Below are 19,830 nucleotides of genomic sequence, written 5' to 3' on the forward strand. Positions count from 1 at the left end.
ATAAATAACTCTGCACAATAAAAAAATATAAGTAATGGAATATTAAATACTAGAATACCCCGTTGATGGAATTTGTAAAAGTAATTATTTTTAACTAATGATTTTCTGAATTTTCATTCTCCGCTCCTTATATTTTACATTGTACAAAGTACTTTCATTTTACGGGAATACTAAACCACAAAAAACAAGCTTCGTCTGTAAAAGAAGGCAGCAAGTACATAAATCGTCTAGCGTAAATAATATAGTAAAATAAAATATTATTTATGCTAGACGATTTATGTACCTACCGCCATTTTTTACAGGCGAAGCTTGTTTCTTGTGGTTTTTAAGATATTTTTTGATTATTAAATAAGAAAAATGCGAATTCCGGCGAAACTGTTAAAAAATAATGATGAAATCGCACGGCCGCGCGACGAAAATGAAACTCCGAGTCGCTTTCAGCCGCGGGTATAATAAATTTCAAAAAACTGCCGCAACGGCGAATTCGAAAATAAAAATAAATATGGCGGAGGGACATCGGGAGCGGGGGAGAACGTGCTCGGGCAAATCCGAAAACGGGAATAGTCTCCTCCGCTTCCGATGTCCCTCCGCCATATTTATTTTTATTTTCGAATTCGCCGTTGCGGCAGTTTTTTGAAATTTATTATACCCGCGGCTGAAAGCGACTCGGAGTTTCATTTTCGTCGCGCAGCTGTGCGATTTCATCATTATTTTTTAACAGTTTCGCCGGAATTCGCATTTTTCTCATTTAATAATCAAAAAATATCTTAAAATACGTTATAATATTGAAGTGAAGTGTGAAGTGATATTAAAAGCTTTTTTTCTATAAAAATATGATGGAATATTCAAGTGCAGTGTGTGGTGATACCAAAATCGTTTATTTCTGTAAAAATTTGACATATAATATTGAATTGCAGTGTGTAGTGAAATTAAAAGCATTTAATTGTGTGAAAAATAGTGTAATAATAAAAATACTAGTGAATGATGACAGTACGTGGCAAACGCGGGTGTTATGTTTTGTGTTGTGTTCCTAATGTGTTTACAGTGGTCAAAGGCAAAAGTGTCAAGGACTCTCATAGCGTATAAGTTTCATTGATTTTATTTTGATGCTTAATAAACAATCAAATTAACTCGTTTCGGTACAAAACCACACAAGTTGTATCTTCTTTTTGTATTACTAAAAATGATGGAAAACATATAGAAAGATTTTTTTGTCGCATATGCTCTTATGATCTTGAAATGTGCTCTTTCAGATTTAGGCACTATTCTTTATCTACATCAACATATTTTATTAATATATGACCGTTTGAACTTTGAAAATGTGAAAATTTGTACATTTTTTTTCACCAGATGTGATTTTAGTTTGAAAAATACACAGTTTGTTTTGTACTAAAACTGAGAAACGGGTGGCATAAACAAATGTTTACATTAAAGTCTACAAGGCCAAATAAAAAAATTCAATATGGCGACGATTTTGTAAGAATATGATAATATTTCACTTTTTTCCGATATTTTCAATTATTTCAAGGTAGATACTAGCAAATATTATTAAAAAATCAGTATTCCTGTTGTTTGGAAAGTGTTACCTTCAATTTGAAGACCTACAGATAAATCAAACTTATTTTCATTGTTAAATTTTAACTGTTTTTTGGCAGTCTTTTATGTTTCAAATTTTTTCAAATGACATTCTTTTATATTAGATACATCAATTTTAATTTTGCCATTTTCAGTTCACAGAAGAGTAATTATGGCATATCCAAAAATATGTAAAATTTAAACTAGAATCATTATCCTTGATAATATATACTAAAATTGCCAAAAACCCTTAAATTTTTCTTTATAAATAATTAAAAAATCTCTTAAAATCTATAAATAAAAAACAGTTTTTACTGGAATACTAAGTTAAATTCGTCATCGTAGATTCTTCTTCATCTATTCCACTTTCTCCTACAAAGAATAATTGTTTATATAATTCTTTAACTACTATTTAATTTAAACTTTGGCATTTAAAGAAAATTGAACCACAATCAGTTGCAACAAAACGAACAAACTGAAGTAAAACTATAGAGTCTGAACGTCATTTCCGGTAAAGTTACCCACCACTCGCCACTCACTAGCGTCAAATAAATTTCGGTCAATTATCACGATTGTCACTGTACCTTTCCAAAGAGCAGTAAAGAACTTATAAAATAAATATTTCATAAAATTCAACAGACTCATAAAACAAGAAACCTATCGTGCGAGGTCACGTTCGTTTATTCATGAAAAATTAACTAAACAATCTTTTAAAAGAAGATTAATTATATATTTTCAAAGAGTGTATAAATCAATTCGGGCTCAAATATTTTTATATTGCTTGAATAATAAACATTAACAGCTATGTATTTTAGACTAGCATTTGAAAAATTCTTACCTTCAAGTTAATATTTGAGGAGACATTACGAGATTAACGATAATACAAGAATTAATCTGTCATAACCTATTAAGTACCTTATTTTCTATAAAACAACTAAGCTATTTTTATTTACAATCTTTACATTGCTTTAATTAAGATAAAATGGCAGAAGTTTTGTCATCTGAATTATTTTCCTTAAAATGGAATAATTTCTCAAATAATTTGGCATCTGGATTTTCATCTCACCTGTCAGAGAAAGATTTGGTTGATGTTACTCTGGCAGTAGAGGGTCATCTTTTAAAAGCTCACAAATTGATCTTATCAATTTGTAGTCCCTATTTTAAAAACATATTTAAGGTAAGGATTATTTATATGTAGTAATCTTGTCAATTGATTTGGAGAACACTGACTGAATATAATTGAATTTATAGGAAAATCCATGTCAGCATCCAGTAGTGATACTCAATGATATCAAACATTCAGAGGTTCAAGCTTTATTAAAATTTATGTATGAAGGAGAGGTAAATATTAGGCAAGAAGATCTTGGTGTATTCTTTCAAGTAGCAGAAGCTCTACAAATAAAGGGATTGGTAAAGGAAGAAAAGAAAAGACTGTCATTTAATGACGAAGATAATGATATAAATATTGATACATATAATGATGAATTTACGGCAAAACTTAATTCAAATACAGCACAAATAAAATCTAGTATAAAGACATTAGTTACAAATCCATTACTAGAGAGACACAAAAGGACACAAGATAGTACAGCCAGTACATCCAAGAGAAAGTGTGTTAAACCTCATAGTATAGACATTATTAAAACAGAAAAGACTTCAGAAAATGATAAAGTTTTTATATCGGATAATAATGATTCTGATAATGATACAAATGCTAAGAGTAATGAACATGCTAATATTTTAAAAAATGAAAGAATTATGATAGAACAGGAAACAAGTGAAGATTGTTCTGCGTATGCTCAGTGTTTTAATGAAGATAAGTCCCAGAAAGGTAATATTTTCCTCATAGATGTACTTAAATCTTGATTTAGTATTTATTTATTCTCAGAAAATATTAATTTCCAATACATTGCTTGCTGTGAAGCAATATAGTATTATTACAACTATACTAATCACTTTATTTTTAAACATTACTCTAACTAAAAATCTTAATAATGTTTTCATCATTGAGCTCATTTTGATTTATATTTTAGCCGTTGAGCCAGTAACTTACAGGCTTTCCGCTCGTGGACGACCCCAATTGGTTTATGAAGGATATGTTTACAATTTAACATCATGTTCAAAAGTGATGAATCATTCTCATTACCGATGTGCGGAGCAACATCGTGGCTGTAAGGGAAAGTGTGCAGTAATTTCAGAAAGATTTATTCCAACTGGAGTTAATAATCACAATCATCCTCCTGGTTATCAAACCGAAGTTGATTATCGAAAAAAGAAACATATGGAAGCAGACTCCATATGAATGAAAGGATAAAATAAAATTTATCTCGCCATATAGATATATTTTTGAAATCATAAAGAATGGTCTAGGCTTTTCTTGGTGAAATTGTTATAAGCCAGTGGAGTCTCTCCACCTTAATTATTACATTTTATTTATTTAAATAACAAAGATAAAAAACATGTTTATTCTGTTTTAAAATCAGACAAAATTATTGCATTCCAATTAGTATTAATTTGTTGCATTTAATTATTTAATAAAAAAGTTGACTAATTTATTTGCTTTCCTAGATATGCAAAAAGAATGTATTTAAAAAAATTTTTAATAACATCATTATTATTTTTATTTAAAATATTGCATATTATACCTATTTTTTAGATTAAGTATCTAAAGACTCAGTGATTCCATGTTACATTTTAAAATTGTTTTATTTGTATAATAATTTATGAATAGTTAAAAAATAAAAAGAATAAAATATCTATATTTATTTAAATTTTCTTTTGACTTGACCTCTGCATGTATGAAAATTGTAACAAAAGTAGGATTTTAATCTATAGAATCTTATGCAAATAACTTAATAACGCCTTGCAAGTTTCTTTTCCATTTTTCTTTGCTTCTTCTCATTAACTTCAGGTTGCTCTGGAGGTGCTGAGAAGAACCAAGGAGCTAAAATATGAGTCCACAGCATACAAAAGCCTTTAAGTGGGACCTACAAAACCAATTATAATGAAAATTATTGGTTTAAAATAGAAATTGAAAAGATTAGAACACTTACCAACAGCCACAATAGCAATAAGTAATTAGATACAAGAGACAATACTTGTACTCCAGATGTTAAAATAATTAAATCCTTAACATGTCTATAAAAAATATTTATTTATAAATATAATGAAACAAAATTTTATAAGGCAGAGGTTTAATATTTCTCATATTTTAATAACTTACTCTGCAATGCCACCTTCCATATTCAGGTCTACCCCGCTATCAGATATTTGACCAGACTCTGTATATGTAGCTTTTGCCATGTATGTCATAAAACGAAAACTTGCAATATATACTATACCAGAAAATATTGTCAGAAACTGTAATCAAAAAGAAGACATAAGTTTTTTCAAATATAAAATTACAAATATAATTTCAGATTGCCATATTGTTATAACCTTCAAATATTTAAACCTACAATTGGTAGTGTTGTAAACTCAAATAATACCAGCATAAATGACAGATATATTCCTGTAGCTCCAAAAATCATGTTTCTATAAAAATTTATGGTTGACATATTTTCTTCTACAATTTGTTTGGCACCTTTGGTGCCTACTTTTCCTTTCTTAACCTAAAACATTGCATGATTAGTCTAATACAATTTGATATTATAATAGTACAATTAGAATTTCATAAGAGTAGTTTTAAGAAAAAATAGATACCATAATGAACTCTTGTGTTAAAATAAATAAATTATAAAAAAAATAAACACTAACTTACAGCCATTTTGCAATTTGATTTAAAAACTAAATTAAACTAAACTAAATTTTGTCTATTTACATTAGACACTTGACACTTATTGGACTACGATATACATTGTCCAATCTGAATATAGAATTAAGCAAACGTCGTGGAGATACGAGTCATATGTATATGTATGATCATATCCTCCACGTAAATCGCGATCGCGTGTAGTAACCAGTAGTAACTGTTAGGATCTCAGCCATCTCAGGTTTGGTTAGTTTGGACTTTTTAGGGCTTAGGCCGCTTAGGGCATTGTTAATCAGTCCAATCAAACCATAATCAAACTAAACAAAAACGGCAAAATATTTACAAAGATACTTTAATTTTTGTTGTCTTTTAAAACGGGCTTCCTCTGGAAAATTAAATTTTGTATATTTCGACCAATTTCGACCTTATACATATAGAGGGCATAAGAGGCGAGAGCAAAGACAAATAGTCGCAGCCATCAACTTCAAAATTAAGTAAAATAAAGTAGACATATTTCACATTTCTTTTTTTGCTATCATTTATATAATAATAACCCATATAAAAACAATATAGGCATTCTTACATTCTAATTAAAAGTCTAAAGACTGTGCAATCAAACGTGCTCTTGTATGTACATACATACATACATAGGTGGGGACTGGGGGTGGGGGCCACCGGCCAGTCAGTGGGGCTAATATCCGATCAGTTGTTGGACAAGCCACTAACCAGAACCACTACAGCGCTTCCTTCGCTGCCGATAATTTAATAGTTAGTCAACCATCTGAGTGCATGAATTTAACTTGGGTGTTGTCACAGCCGCGATTTGCCATACCGCCATAATACTCACAAAATATTTGTTGGACAATTCACCCCCATACTGAGCTTTTTTGAGATAACTCGTCTTTGTCTTTTGTGATAGCAGAATTTATATTAACCATTAAAGTATATGTATAGCATATATCGATGTAGTATATATTTGTACCCAGTGGAAAGATTCATTTTGTAGTGCTCACTTCAGCTAAATTCCTCTTACATTTCCTCATCCTACCTCAATATCTTCCCCTACCTACATAGTACATACAGTTACATACAGTGCTACAGTCAGTATAAGGCCTTAATAAAACACGAATCCGATTCCTGTGGTGTAAAACAGAAACAATTGTATAATTATTTGTATCCTACATGTTTCCGTTTAAATAACCGGTTAACACTTCCAAATTGACCAACAATCTCAAATATTTTGGTTTTTGGGTAAAAAAAAATTTTTTCTTAAACAAGGGTAGTTTCTAAGAAAAAGTAGCATAGTATGTTGTTATTCCTCTCTCTCGTTCCCTCTCTTCCTCCCTCCATTTCGCTTGTAGCTACAGTTTGAGCAGGTATAGTTGGTTTGGTAGGTTTAGTTTAGCTGGCTGTTGCCTGTTAGTAGTATTTTATTTATTTCTTGTTTCTGTCAGCCATAGTGTGAGCACGAGCAGCTTGCATTCTCTCGCAGAGCTGCTTTTTATTTTTCAATATATTCAGTATTTAGTGCATTATGGGGGTACTTGTAAGGAAATCAACGATTTGCCGTAAAAGTAGGGTAAGTTTTGCTATTAGTATTGATTCCTATAGTTCTACGAGTGAAGAGTAAAAGATAAGAACAGCTGAAAGAACCGTTTGTAGATTACTGTTCGATATTTACCGTGTCACTAACATTTAACAACACTCTTGCTACTTCGGTCGAGAGAAATATTATTACTGACCTCTAATACTCATCTCTTAATGTTTTTCATCATTATTATACGTCTTTCAATAATCCTATTGCATAATATTTAATAATATTCTATTCCTTGCACAACGTTTAACGTATAGCATATAGTTAATATACATATAGGATGAGAGAGAGGCATTTAATTCGCTTCTAAGTATGGAATATAAAAAACGTTTACCTCCGTAAACAAGAAATATTAATTTTTTCTAAAGGAACTTGTTGAGACTCCTGTTTATTTTTATTCAAAAAGGTTCTACTTTAAAAAACTTAATTCTTTTTTATGGTTACAAAGACTTAATTTCTTTTTGTCATGCTCTTCGGCGAATTAAGAGCTCAATTTCACCTTATATATATATAAACATTATACTATAAACTATTTAATCTGTTTTGTATCCGAAAAAAAGGTATTACTCCAAAAGTTGACCCTTATCATTTTTCTATAGTCGTCACTCGTTTCTTTTGTACATTTGTTCAAGATTTCAATTACAACCCAACACAAATAAGTGCAACGAAATGTATATATACAGTTGACTAGTGTTGGTAATAAAGGGAAGCTAAGTGCCAAAAATGACAAGTCGAGATATCAGCGTTGAAGCAAAATATTGACAATGCTTATTTGCTTTTAACATCAATTTTCCCCGTACTTTTATCTTTTCGGCAATTTAATCAGATGTAGTATATGAAACATTACATCTCACTTTTCGATAAACTGGTGCTTTGCCCCTTTATTGTCACTAACATTACTCGATCGATCAAGGAAGCCAGGAGTTTTTCACCTTTTCATAAACATTTCAACATAAAGAAAAAAACAAAAAGAAATGATAAGGAGCGGCCAATGAGAAATAACTTATTGATAGACACATATACTATATGCTTTGAGATAATTTACTTTTCTACTAATGAGATCGAACAGTGTGTATACATACATACGTACGTAGCACATCACACGGCAGTGATTATTAGTCACGGCGCGATCATAGCTGCTTCTTGCGTCACAAAAGGTTTGCTTTACAACTACCGACGCGAAATTATCGAAGGTCGAGCGAAATTTTCACGAAAAAGCTTATCGTTTATCGTAAGGATTGCCACAGAAGGTCACTTTCTCCGTTGTTATTTTTACGCGCTCTTTATTTACATATCAAAGTATATTGTAAAATAGAGTAAAATAGCAGATAATATTATAATAATATAGTTTAAGCATAATTGAGAGAGCCGGTTATCTTGTATACTCAGACATTTCTCTTTGGAATTGCAGATCAGTAGAATGGCATTGAGGTCAAACTCCTAGAAGGCGCGCACAGGTGTTTTGAGCTTTCGGGAGTCAATTATAGCTAATTAACAGACCTAGATAAAATAATAAACTGTAAATAAAAACAAATTGCAAAATCTAGTCCATTATCGAAATTATTGATCATTATTAACATAAACGAAGCACAAGGAAGAGGAAAAAGCAGAGGACAGACGTAACGATAAGGGAATCACCTCTCTCAGTTGAAACCGAAGAAGCGCAAGAGGACGCGCAGGAAAACAAAAACGCGCGCGCGTGGGCCTACATGCACGCACGTGCATCTCTACACATACATGAACATAACCTACACACACGCATGTAAATAGACGGAAAAGGAGAAAATCGCTCATTTTAACATAAAATTTCAACCACATCTTTCAATTATGGGTTCATCCAAGCAGCAAGATAGATCCTTAGGTTCAGGGATTTCTTTGCCTCAATGGATGAAAGGAAAAATGGATAATAGGTAGGTTTTTTTTTATACAGTTCTCAAGTAAACAGTTGTTGATAAGGAAAAAAAAATACAATTCTTATACGAACCACTGTATGCACGTGTATTATTGTATTAATATTGAATTATTTTAACAAAATCCATAAAATCAAATCAGACCTTGATGATCACTGTTGTTAGACCGTTGTTGTTTAATCGTTTGTTCATTTATACCAATGTTCGGTAAAAATACCGGATCGAGAAAAGCGGAGACAATGAAATGGAGAAAAACAAACGTTGCGCAATAAGTGTTGCGAAAAAAGAAAACAAAAAATAGCCAATCATTCTTCAGCCATATCAATACCATGACGCGAAAGCTACTTGTATTCGCATTTGGCCTCACATTGTAGCACTTGCTGTGCAATATATATTCTAATTTAAATACATATACTATTATATGTATGTATACATATTGTACTATACGCGTATTAATCAAAAACCATTTGTCCCGTGCTGTGTGCTTGTTTTGATTTGATTTTTCATTTAACACTAATTCATTATAACGCATAATTCTTGCAATTAACAAAGAATGCTTCATGATCTAATTAAATATCTATGTTGCTAGGTTTGATTTGGATGAGTCAGCGTTCAGCCCACCATCCTACGACGACAGCTTTTTCTACTTGAGATATCCAAAATCGAATAAAAATTCATCGGCGACGCCAAATTTACGACAAATCGACAACGCTGCTACAAACGAGAATACAGTCACGGCATCGAATCAGTCAAAGCCAACCGAGCTGGTTTCCGATGTTAAGAAGAGCAAGGAGGTTGATTTTAGCAAACACCCCTTGCCATGCCAGCCTTTTGTACCTACAGCGGCTAATAAAGGTGAGACTCAGACTTTTCCCGTTATGGTTTGCACAGTATTCAAATAGTAACTTGTTTTAATGAATTGCAGGTAACGAGATTAGGGTCCCAAAGACCGTAATAGCCGGAAAGATCAAGCCGAAATCTCAAGGAACGGATGATGGTTTTCATGGAGAACCAGCTTTGTGCGGTAAATCCATCGTTCACGTAGCCAATCAGATGATGTCCAGCAAACTTTCACATTCGAGTAGCCAGAATGACACTGCTAACGGGCAGCCTAAGAAGGGCAGCAAGTCCTTACCAGCGACACCGTTGGCCTCCCCCATGACCAGCCCCGACAGCTCGCCAAAAGCTAGACGACGAGTTCACACCAATCGCTATTTTACTGGTGCCTTTATTCCCGATAGAGAAAAGTACCAAGGAGGATGGATTTTGGCGAACATTCTCGGCCAGTCTCGTGAAATTGTTACTCTAAAAATTGACGAAGAGGACGAATCTGCCGCAGAAATTGCCCCGCCGAAAAATTTAAACCGTAAAAAATCCATCTCTTCCCAGAATCTTACTTACATCGGGGGAGATGAAAAGTCAGGCAGCAAGTCTCCTGTCAACATACACGTATTTCAAGCCAAACCATCAGAATTGAGAGAAATGAATTTTTGGTCACCCACATCCATGTAGAAGACTTTTGTACTCTATTCACTTCCCCTTCCGTGAGCTCTCTTTCTCCTTCTGCAAGTTTACCTTATTCACTTAGTTTAAAGCCACGGTTATCCGTATTATTTACAACTTCGTAAACACTTTGCTTTACAAACGATTAACATGCAAATAAAACCTTTTACCACAATCTTCTAGAACCATTAGTTACTACATAATTAACATCAACGCTTTCCTTTAAATTTCCAAAATTTCTTAATAAAAACGGAATCAAAAAGATACATAAAGAAAGTATAATTAAAGTACGAGAACTATTTATTTATTTTAATAACAAAGCGATATTTGGTTGTGTAGAAAGATATTCTATACTGAAATACATTACGTTTTAGTTATTGCAAATGTTGTAATATTTTTCTTGTAGAGCGAACGTTAAAATGCGCAAGTAGCACCGAGAACGGTATAAATGTAGTGCGATGAGAAGCTATGTAGTCTAGTGTAGGAGTGGCATAAGCGTACAGTAGTCCATATGGCAATTATGGGAGCGTCAAAATCGCTTTGACGACTGGTTGTATCGTAGCGTTGGTAGAATAATGTGCTTATTGCAATAGCCAATAGATAGATAAATGTGCTCGTGGTGCTGTCTCCAGGCTTCAGATATTTTGCGTTGTTTTTTAATGCGAGTATTCACTTTTTCTTTCTTTCTTTGGCAAAGGAATCCACTATATGTAGCGATTATACACATACATAAATATCCGCCTTACTCACCCTGAAGTATTGTAATGCGACACTGTAAAATTCCTCCACCAACGGAATGGCTATTTCTCTGATAAAACATTTGTAGAATATTTTCTCCATGTAGCGTATATTAAAAAGCGTATGTAGCTCCAAGACCGGTAAATGTAGTGTGATGAGATACGACGTGGCCTGGTGTAGGAGCTGCATAAGCATACGGTGATCCGTAAGCAGTTGTGGGAGCGTGAACCGTTTTAACGATTTGTTGTGGTTGTACCACAGCAGAGGTAGAATAATGTGCGTATGGCAGTAGCGAAGAGTAATAGGGACCCGATGGATAGGCAAATGTGGTCGTGGGGCTGCTACCAGGCGTCAGATATTTAGCATCGTTCGTAACGCGAGTATCCACTTTACTCACACTGGAGAAGGCAGTGTCAACAGATTTACTGTAATGCGATACTGCAGAATTTCCGTCAAAAGAACGCACTGTGCTTTGATGCGTCGTTCCTACAGCTGGTGCATGAATCTGTCCTATCTGCGGACCTAGTTGGTGATAATAGTAGGTCGGTACCACGCTTCCCTTTACTGTGGCTGGATAAGGATAAGTCAATCCTGGTGAATAAGTCGCTATTAGATTTCCAGCTCGCGCCACACCAAGTAGTACGCTCAATCCAAATACCTACAAAGAAGACAAATTGTAAAATTTTACTTTTCCACTACTCAAAACCAACTTTGTATACATACTTTGAACATTTTTTGCTCGTCCGTTCTGCGTCCTTAAATGTACCGAAGTCAATGACAATTTTACAGCTAAGAATCGCTTTTTATACCAGCGTGTCGCGAGCTCCAGCGAAATTTCGTCACTGGACCGGTCTCTTATTGTCCCGACGTGCGCAGTAACGATAAAAAAGAGAAGCGTATACTCTTCACCGAACCGGACTATTTGGACCATCTCGAGTATGACGTAACGAATCGAATCTCACTGCTTTCTATTTTGTCTATGCTGGGAAAAATGTGCGTGAGAGGGATGCGAATTAAAAGAAACTTGTACTGTCGACGAATGATTTTATTGGTGAAAGAATAATTTATATGACATTGTATGAGAGTAGTTGCGATCAAAAAGCGTAGTGGGTGCCGAATCCAGTGAAGTCTGTATGAGCGACAATCGGGGCAACTGGTGCTGCAGCTGCATAAGCCAGAGGTTTGGCCAGGAGAGTGGCTGCTGGAGCGGTACTGGCGTAACTGTGTGAATCAATAATTGTTTAATTAATAGAGTATGGAAAGTGAAATATTGTTAAATGATTTGATCAAACCTGATGGCTGGTGCAGGTGCCGCAGCATAAGCAGGGATGGGGGCGGCAGCATAGCCAAGGCCGTAGGTCGAATATATGCCAGGATTGCTGATGCGGACGTCGGACTTGCTCTGACTGGAGTAGGGTGTATCGACTGTTTTTGTGTAAGTGGAGATTTGCGCTAGATTACCGGGGCTACGTAAAATGTTGGAAGATTGTGAGGTAAGGGTTGGTGCTGCGTATGCCAATGGGGCCGCGATCGGCTCCGCGATGAATTCACATCGAGCACTCGCCACCAGCACTATCATCATCAGCAGTACAGCCTGTAATTGCAATTAATGCGTGCAAAACCTGCGAGACCACCGACTTCTTCGCTAGACTCACCTTAATTGCCATGTTTCTCCCTTTGAACTCCTCGAGCAAAAGAACACAAGACTGAATGATGCTTTCCGTGCTGGAGAACCGCAGTTTTATATCTTGCGCCGTGGTAGAGTTTGGGGGGAAAAAAAATTGCTTTTTTCCCTCGTCCATGTTAATTGCACTTTCGGTTTCGTCATTTATGCGAAGCCAATGCGCAATCTTCGAATTCCGTCGCCCTTGTCTGCCCTTGGTCGTACCCCTATGTAGGTCAAACGAGAGTCTTTCACTCCCGGTCGAAATGTATAACGATCTTGTGCAAGATCGTCGACAAGTATTGCAAAAATAACACGCCTTAAATTGCCCGAGGGGGACCACCGCTGTTCTCTCCCTATCGGAATTTTATATACACGCTCTAAATTACATTTATTCCTCTCGTAAGAACTATTGTACACTAGTATTAACGTTAAAAGAGTAAGTATAAATGTTTATATATATATGTTGATAAAACGTCCTTCTAACTTTTGGGATTTTCCAGGTCAGGGGTAGTTTCATCGGTACGCCTCTCGTTGCTCACAGTATTGTCATCAGCAGAGAAGCTCGAGTGTCCCGAATCGTTCTTCTTTGGGACTTTTCCAAAGGTGGTTTTGAAGATAGTCGTTAGACAATCGTCGAGGGACGTTGACGTCTCTTTGGAAGCATAGCGAGTGATCGCCAGATCATGATTTTCGTCGATCGTTTCACTCGTCACCGTTGCTACCTCGTCTTCTTCAGGAATCTCTTCGGAGCTGTCTCGACTTCTTTGTCGTAGTTCCAACATCTCACTTTTGCCGAGACTCTTGGCGTGAGACTCTATCGCAATGGCGTAGGGCGGGGGTGGTGGCGACGCTGTTGAGTCTATGGAGCAGAGGTAGGGATAGGAGGAAGAAGAGGCAGATGCAGAGTCGAGACTGGAGGTGTGCACTGGAAGAAGAATCGAGGACCCAGAGCCAATGACAGATGCGTAAGACGGGGGCAAATCTGTGATCCAAAAGGCCTGATAACCCGGAGGCTCGTTCTATATCGAAAGAAAATCATGATAGGTGCACGTGGCAAGTTAGAGGATCGGAGGGAATTGTAGTAAAGTTTGCTCTCTACCTCGAAACAATTGTCTACTCTTGAAGATACAGTAGTAATTTGAGCCTCTCTACCTCCACTTCTGGCCCTCCCCCTCCTCATGTGCCTCCGCCTCCTTATCTCGGATTCCTCATCGGTAATCGTCCCATTTATCGCTCTGGCGTTCTCGTTGATCGCTTTTGAATGGCAGGCGGTGTAGCCGCACGCAAGTAGAAACAGCAGCGTTAAAACAGCCAGCGCGATCCACATGTATTTCCATCTTAACAAGATGGAGGCCACTATTGCTGTCCCTACCCATGCAACCAGCAGCGTGGCTAATGCCCTACCGGAGCAGTCAGTGTCCTGCTTAAAACGTCAATTGAATCGTTAGTGAAATGGCAAAGAAAACACGAGCAGCCGCGGCTTCTTTGTAAAGAGAAAAGCAAAGCGCGAAGCGTGGAGAAGAAAGGGGGAGAATCGGAGACGAGAGAAACCTACTTGTTGATCGTCATTACGTAAATAAGACGTAGATGCGAAAACCAAGAAGCTAGATGACGTTGCTTGCATAATGTCCTCCAGTCGCTACAGGGGACAAATACCAGACATTGGGAACAAACTAGAAGCTTTTTCCACTTTCTTCTCTTGCCGGACTCGTCGAAGGTACATCTGCACAGTGATCGATACACTATCGGCGTAATCGCATGATAACGTTAAGACGAGCGTCATGAACCAAGCGTGAAACATGGAACGGATCATCCCAGCAGTAACCTTCAAGTTTGAAACGTAGGTACTGTACTATACTTACCAGCAACAGTAATAGAAACATTTTTGCGTTGAGCCGCGTCGCGTCGCTCTTTGTCAAAATGAATTTTTTTACCTTTTTCGCCGAATAATAATCGTAATTAGATTTATCTGTTTCCTTATCGCATGCTTATCGGCCTTTATCCGTGTGGCTATCCAGCTACGAACAGTCGAGAAATGTAGAAAAGCTGGCTAGCTTTTGCGTTATTGTCTACCACCTCTGGTCTTGTTTATCGAGATACATCCGAAGATTTTAACAACGTCCCGCTCTCTTCACTCGTTCCCTCTTGACCATCTCTTTCCTTCCCCTTGCTTTTCACATCGGGTATAAATAGAAACTCGTGCAGTAGTTTTACTGTTCGCCACTTTCCGCGGAGACGGTGTTCGATACAACTGAATGCGACGATATACCTCAGCAATTCTACCTTCACGATATGATAAAGAGCGATAAGAGCAATTTACTCTTACCCACTCTTTCGTTCTTTCTCTGTCTTTCTATTACCGCGAGTTCCATAAACTTGCATAGCTGTGACTTCTGTCCGTTTCCGCCGTTGATCATCCTCTTTATCTGTGCGAGTTGAGTATCAGCTTATTAATCTACAGATACGAGCTGACAATATCAAAACACATATTGTATTTAATCGGACCTTGGAAGTAAATGATTGTTCCTCATTCAATATGACAAATTGTCAGTTTCCTTTTTATTATTGCGAAACTCATGTTTACAAAATTATAACTTAGGACGCGTTACCTGTGTGTATTTACATCGTACAATGATTAAGAGGACCAGCTATAGTTTATAAAAAGCACAGTTTTGCACGACACAATATAATATTCCTTCTGCTTACGATTATGATCCTATGATTAACCTTATGCCTATTCTTACGTGATAATCGCTCTTTCCCTCTATTAATACTTTACGGGTATAGTACGAGTAATTCGATGAGAAATTTTGCGTTATCGTTCAAATGTCAATCAAAGTCCAAATTCGATTTAGCGGTCGCTAATAAATGAAGCAAGTGAGCTCGATGCTGATTCGGATTAAACGATTTGGACTGTGATCAAGATGAATTTTATTATAATATACGTAGTAAAATTAAATAAATTAAGATAAGGCACAGTCGGTTTACCGGGTTTTCTCGCTTCCCTATTCCATGCTGTTTAATTAAGAATTAAGAAATAAGAATTATGAAGAATAGCTGTGATAGTAGTGAATAGTGTATAGGTATTATAGCGATAATATTGCAGTTTATGGCAATAGTCTTGGATTGAAACGTCCCATGTGAAGTATCAATCCAGTGGGATTGTGTCGAACAAAGTATAAGAAGGGCCTATCTAATTTCAGCCTTGGCTTTTCCTCATCGAGCTGTCTCTCCGTCCTTTCCACGGTATTTTCCACAAATCCACCATTCCAGCTTTCTCCCAATCCCCCCTCCTCCTCCTCCTCCTCCTCCTCCTCTTCGGCGAACCGAGCATTCCTCAATGGACTGGATGGATAGATCTCCACGTGGTGCCTACCATTAGCCATATTCTCATCGCCACAAGTGCTGAAGAGGTTCATCTGCGCAATATCGCGTTGATTAATATAATATTTATGTATAAGTATATACTATCGTAGAAAAATAATATACACAAACCTGCAAGACATCGGCAAGGTGCAGACTATTGCCAATTCCATTGATACCCTTAAGATCGGCTTGCTTGGTGAACAAGTCATCCAAGCCCATTCTCTTAAGAGCAGCCGTTGCATTGATGACCGATCTGTGACTGAACTTTGGTATCTGCAGCTGAAGTTGCGGCCTGGGTATAAGGACCTTCAGCAGCTTGTCCCAGGAGCCTTGTTCGCCATTGCGGAACGCAGTCTTTACCAGCCTCTGCTCCAAACGATCCAGTGTGTCTCCAGGTGCCGTGTGGCCCTGCTGGCCCGGGATCAGGAAGATCGTCGAAGTCAGCTTGGTGACGTCACCGAGGGCAACTCCGGTAGCATCGAGACTCGGCTCGTATCCGGCGAGTACGTTCGATCGCCACGTGGTGGCCGGTACGGGAACTAATTTACGCTGCCTATTGCTCAAAGAGCTGGAGGATGCTGGTAACGAGTTAGACACGGCAAAATACAACTCGCCATTCCTGCCATCGGAACTGGCGTAACTAGAGTTGCACTCGGTTTGAAAGACGTTAGCCGACAAGGCTGCCAGTGGTGATCTCAGTGGTACCGTGTTGCTCTTCACGAAATCCTTGATCCTACCTCCGGTTTGCTTCCTTATCAACAGATTGGTCCTCCTGCGCACCAAGTCACTGATAGTTGCAAAATTAACCTCGGCTACCAGTCCTTCGTAGAACTGCTGCACCTGGTCCTTGTAGAAAGGCATCAGTTTTCTCACCTTTGCTTTGTCGGCGAATAACAACCGGACAAAGGCAGCGTTGGCTATACCCTGATTCCTAGCTAGGCCTACCGTGTCTGTTACATTCTGAAAGACCAGATGCGGATTGAAAGTAGCTACGTCGTCCAGTCTGAGGAGATCGTTCATCTGATCAGACGTGGATCCTCGAGCACCAAGGTAGATCATCGCTAATAAGCTGGTCATACCAAATGGCGAAAGTGCCAGTGATCTAGCTGTGCTCAAACCTTTATTGGTCGCCAGCCAATAACCGAAAGCCAGCTCGTTGCACAATTTCCCAAAATTCACTATGTCCTTACTGGTGTTCTCCAGACTGGCGTCCAGTCCACTGACGCTGTGGGATGCATCCAGTGCAACCTGCTGCTGTTGCTGCTGCTGTTTCTTCTTACCATCAGACTCAGCATTCTTCGTTACGAGCGTCCACCTATCGTCCACTTGCTCCGATACTTTCGTAACGTTCTCCTTCTTCAACTTTATTTTCGGTTGCACTATCGGCAAATCGGTCAACTGAATCTTTGCCGGAAGCTCTCCGATTATACTACTCTCCGGGCTAATATCTAATCTCACTACAGGTGTTTCTGGTTTTGATAATTTAGTCGATGTACTCGTTGAATTTGCATCTTCAGTCGTTTCGCTATCAACGACTGAAGTATCGTTCAGCTTTGATGCTATTGCTGTACTTGTTTCAGTATGGTTTAGACTACTAGTTGTTAAGCGCGTTACTAGTATTGTCGTTGTTTCATCGGAAGTTGTCGTCGATTCTGTAGAATCTCTCGTCACTTCCGACGTCGTAACGTTCTCTACCGCAGTGGTGGTTCGATCAGTGGACTCGGACGATTTATTCGAAACGAAAGGAAGAGCTGTAGTGGTGTCTATCGCTTCGTAATCTAAGGTTGTAAAACCATCGGATTGAGTGCTACCGTAGGTCTCCTTATCCTCCTCTTTTTCTGCATCATCCTCTTCTTTGGTATACGTTAAAATGGTGCTAGTGTTTTCAACGAGCGGCGTGACCGTTACTATTCTCTCTGTCTGTATTAAAATGGTGCTAGTCTTCTCAGTGAAAGGTGAGATCGTTACCATTTTCTCTGGCTGAGTCGTAAAAGAGGGATCCGTTCGTATGTCTTCCGTTGAAAATTCATCGTCATCAGTCGTGGTCGAAGGGACCAAAGTAGTCGAAAATTCATTTATATTCGTCGTCGAGCTCTCTTCTGCTTTGGAAGGAGCAGCTTTTACTTCCAGCGAAGGTTTGTTAGTGGTGCTTTCGAATCCAGCTATCAGAGAACTGGCTAAATGCTGAACCGGGACAGAATAGACAGCCTGATTTGGCAAGGTTACCTGCTCGATCAGAACTGTACTGTTCTGAACCGGTGATTCCTCTATGATCTTATTTATAACAGACGACAGGTTCGCCGTTACGGTTGTAACCGTAGGATCCGCGGTAGCAACAGTAGTCTTAATTGTCGTGGTAGATGGATCAACCGTGCCAAGTTTGTTCCTCTCGATACCAGGCATTTGGCCAATAGATAGCGTTGGAGGCACTGCTTCCGAGACTTGACTGATCATGCTAGTCAAGGATCCAGCTAATTCGGTTGACAAGGTCTCCACAGACTGGAGAACGGTAGGTTTAAGGGTACTCGTTAACAATGTTGTAGATAAAGTAGAAGATTTTTGAAACGTCGTTGTACTCGAGTCGTAGTTCACCGTTGTTTCGGCCGGTATAACGTTGACCTTTTGAAAGACAGGGTCATCCTCTCGATGATCCAATTTCTCATCCGCACTGATCACCACCACTGGTATCATAGCGGCAGCCTCCTCGGTCACCAAACTGGACTCGGTTGACGTCACGACAGGCTTGTACTGTGGCTTAGGCTCCAACTTCTCCCCAGACAGTATCGACGGAAGGATGCTACTCCACTCGTCCGTCGCATGCTCAGGAATCTTCGAAATAGTGGAGGAGGATGTCGTTATCACGCTCGGTTTTTTGTCCATAGCGCTTTTCAACAGATTCTGAACCTTCTGCACGACATCGGCGACCTGAAATTTCGTATGTAATAATTTCGTTACTATAAACATTGGGACTACAATGCTACATGAAGGACAAGTGTAATTTTTGTTGCTACTTTTTTGCCTCCAGTCAGCAGCGCATCGTCGGATGCTTTTTGAGGCTCGTGAAGGTCCATCGGCAGGTGGCTACCACCTCCTGCTGCTATCAAACTTTGAATCTCTTTCTCGGTCATCTGTCTAGTTATCATGTCCCCTCTTTCGTTGTACGTGTAAAACTGAAATTTGTCAGGTCTCAGAAGGTCCGCCGGAGATGGTGGCAGCACATATGGTTTTTTCCTTTCGTCCCTGCTCGTTCCCTCTCCCTCTCCATCTCTTCCGATCTCTCCTCCTAACGACACCGGTAGCTGCGTCGACGTCACCGCACTGCAAAATCGTTGAGAAAAGTCAATCGGTCAAAGTTACCGAATTGCACGACGAGTATGTGTTGCCAACTAACCTAAAAACTAGCAGCTTGTCCGCGGACGTGGTAGTGTCGAAGTCCTTGTCAGTGAGCGTCAAAGCTCTCGTGGATCTTGCATCGCTGCCGCTGAATGTCAACAGCGAGAGGGACAAACACAACCCGAGCCTCCGCATCATTGATCTGACCTATCTCTTAAAATGAAACAGGGTATATATACATATATATATATATATATATAGGTAACACATACAATTTGTCGTTCTGTACTCTAACTCTACATTTGCATTCAACGGACAATGGATGGGTGCTACGTGCTTCGAATTCATTTCTTCCCAATCGACAGACTAGACACTGCACAGACGAATATCTCTC

The 19,830-nt window shown here is 38.1% G+C and overlaps 8 protein-coding genes across 11 annotated transcripts; 2 read left to right on the forward strand and 6 right to left on the reverse strand.

Annotated features, from left to right (window-relative positions):
* Positions 1 to 773: 773 nt before the first annotated feature.
* LOC136775419 (protein abrupt-like) lies at positions 774 to 4,118 on the forward strand. Of its 2 annotated transcripts, XM_066730168.1 has the most exons (4): positions 774 to 1,476; positions 2,553 to 2,752; positions 2,827 to 3,406; positions 3,609 to 4,118. In XM_066730168.1, the coding sequence occupies exons 2-4, from the start codon at positions 2,558 to 2,560 to the stop codon at positions 3,875 to 3,877; spliced, it is 1,044 nt and encodes a 347-aa protein (XP_066586265.1). In that variant the 5' UTR covers positions 774 to 1,476; positions 2,553 to 2,557; the 3' UTR covers positions 3,878 to 4,118. The 2 variants fall into 2 exon arrangements, with proteins under 2 accessions (XP_066586265.1, XP_066586263.1); XM_066730166.1 differs by lacking the exon at positions 774 to 1,476 and having other exon boundaries at positions 1,884 to 2,752.
* A 144-nt stretch (positions 4,119 to 4,262) lies between these two features.
* LOC136775424 (transmembrane protein 208-like) lies at positions 4,263 to 5,553 on the reverse strand. 2 transcript variants are annotated; one of them, XM_066730175.1, is made up of 5 exons: positions 5,278 to 5,553; positions 5,034 to 5,186; positions 4,799 to 4,935; positions 4,629 to 4,713; positions 4,263 to 4,562 (listed from the first exon to the last, which is right to left on the reverse strand). In XM_066730175.1, the coding sequence occupies exons 1-5, from the start codon at positions 5,278 to 5,280 to the stop codon at positions 4,428 to 4,430; spliced, it is 513 nt and encodes a 170-aa protein (XP_066586272.1). In that variant the 5' UTR covers positions 5,281 to 5,553; the 3' UTR covers positions 4,263 to 4,427. The 2 variants fall into 2 exon arrangements, with proteins under 2 accessions (XP_066586272.1, XP_066586271.1); XM_066730174.1 differs by having other exon boundaries at positions 5,336 to 5,552.
* A 1,140-nt stretch (positions 5,554 to 6,693) lies between these two features.
* Positions 6,694 to 10,518, forward strand: LOC136775420 (uncharacterized). Its single transcript, XM_066730169.1, has 4 exons — positions 6,694 to 6,905; positions 8,332 to 8,830; positions 9,420 to 9,685; positions 9,756 to 10,518. Exons 2-4 carry the CDS (start codon positions 8,748 to 8,750, stop codon positions 10,340 to 10,342), a joined length of 936 nt encoding a protein of 311 aa, XP_066586266.1. The 5' UTR covers positions 6,694 to 6,905; positions 8,332 to 8,747; the 3' UTR covers positions 10,343 to 10,518.
* A 140-nt stretch (positions 10,519 to 10,658) lies between these two features.
* LOC136775423 (cuticle protein 76-like) lies at positions 10,659 to 12,891 on the reverse strand. Its single transcript, XM_066730173.1, has 3 exons — positions 12,727 to 12,891; positions 12,364 to 12,665; positions 10,659 to 12,292 (listed from the first exon to the last, which is right to left on the reverse strand). The coding sequence occupies exons 1-3, from the start codon at positions 12,871 to 12,873 to the stop codon at positions 12,166 to 12,168; spliced, it is 576 nt and encodes a 191-aa protein (XP_066586270.1). The 5' UTR covers positions 12,874 to 12,891; the 3' UTR covers positions 10,659 to 12,165.
* Positions 11,184 to 11,803, reverse strand: LOC136775770 (cuticle protein LPCP-23-like). Its single transcript, XM_066730844.1, has 2 exons — positions 11,795 to 11,803; positions 11,184 to 11,729 (listed from the first exon to the last, which is right to left on the reverse strand). The coding sequence occupies exons 1-2, from the start codon at positions 11,801 to 11,803 to the stop codon at positions 11,184 to 11,186; spliced, it is 555 nt and encodes a 184-aa protein (XP_066586941.1).
* A 325-nt stretch (positions 12,892 to 13,216) lies between the features above and the next one.
* Positions 13,217 to 14,741, reverse strand: LOC136775421 (uncharacterized). 2 transcript variants are annotated; one of them, XM_066730170.1, is made up of 3 exons: positions 14,600 to 14,741; positions 13,837 to 14,160; positions 13,217 to 13,756 (listed from the first exon to the last, which is right to left on the reverse strand). In XM_066730170.1, the coding sequence occupies exons 1-3, from the start codon at positions 14,618 to 14,620 to the stop codon at positions 13,217 to 13,219; spliced, it is 885 nt and encodes a 294-aa protein (XP_066586267.1). In that variant the 5' UTR covers positions 14,621 to 14,741. The 2 variants fall into 2 exon arrangements, with proteins under 2 accessions (XP_066586267.1, XP_066586268.1); XM_066730171.1 differs by having other exon boundaries at positions 13,837 to 14,157; positions 14,600 to 14,734.
* Positions 14,742 to 15,827: 1,086 nt separating this feature from the next.
* On the reverse strand, positions 15,828 to 17,398 carry LOC136775422 (ovalbumin-related protein Y). Its single transcript, XM_066730172.1, has 2 exons — positions 16,233 to 17,398; positions 15,828 to 16,156 (listed from the first exon to the last, which is right to left on the reverse strand). The coding sequence occupies exons 1-2, from the start codon at positions 17,178 to 17,180 to the stop codon at positions 15,845 to 15,847; spliced, it is 1,260 nt and encodes a 419-aa protein (XP_066586269.1). The 5' UTR covers positions 17,181 to 17,398; the 3' UTR covers positions 15,828 to 15,844.
* On the reverse strand, positions 17,216 to 19,631 carry LOC136775771 (mucin-22-like). The gene is made up of 4 exons (XM_066730845.1): positions 19,495 to 19,631; positions 19,115 to 19,421; positions 17,283 to 19,028; positions 17,216 to 17,221 (listed from the first exon to the last, which is right to left on the reverse strand). The coding sequence occupies exons 1-4, from the start codon at positions 19,629 to 19,631 to the stop codon at positions 17,216 to 17,218; spliced, it is 2,196 nt and encodes a 731-aa protein (XP_066586942.1).
* Between the last annotated feature and the right edge of the window lie 199 nt (positions 19,632 to 19,830).

Source organism: Prorops nasuta, unplaced genomic scaffold (genome assembly GCF_024137725.1).
Source record: "Prorops nasuta isolate Cenicafe-Biocafe unplaced genomic scaffold, Cenicafe_Pnas_1.2 PNAS00008, whole genome shotgun sequence".
Classification (NCBI taxonomy): domain Eukaryota; kingdom Metazoa; phylum Arthropoda; class Insecta; order Hymenoptera; family Bethylidae; genus Prorops; species Prorops nasuta.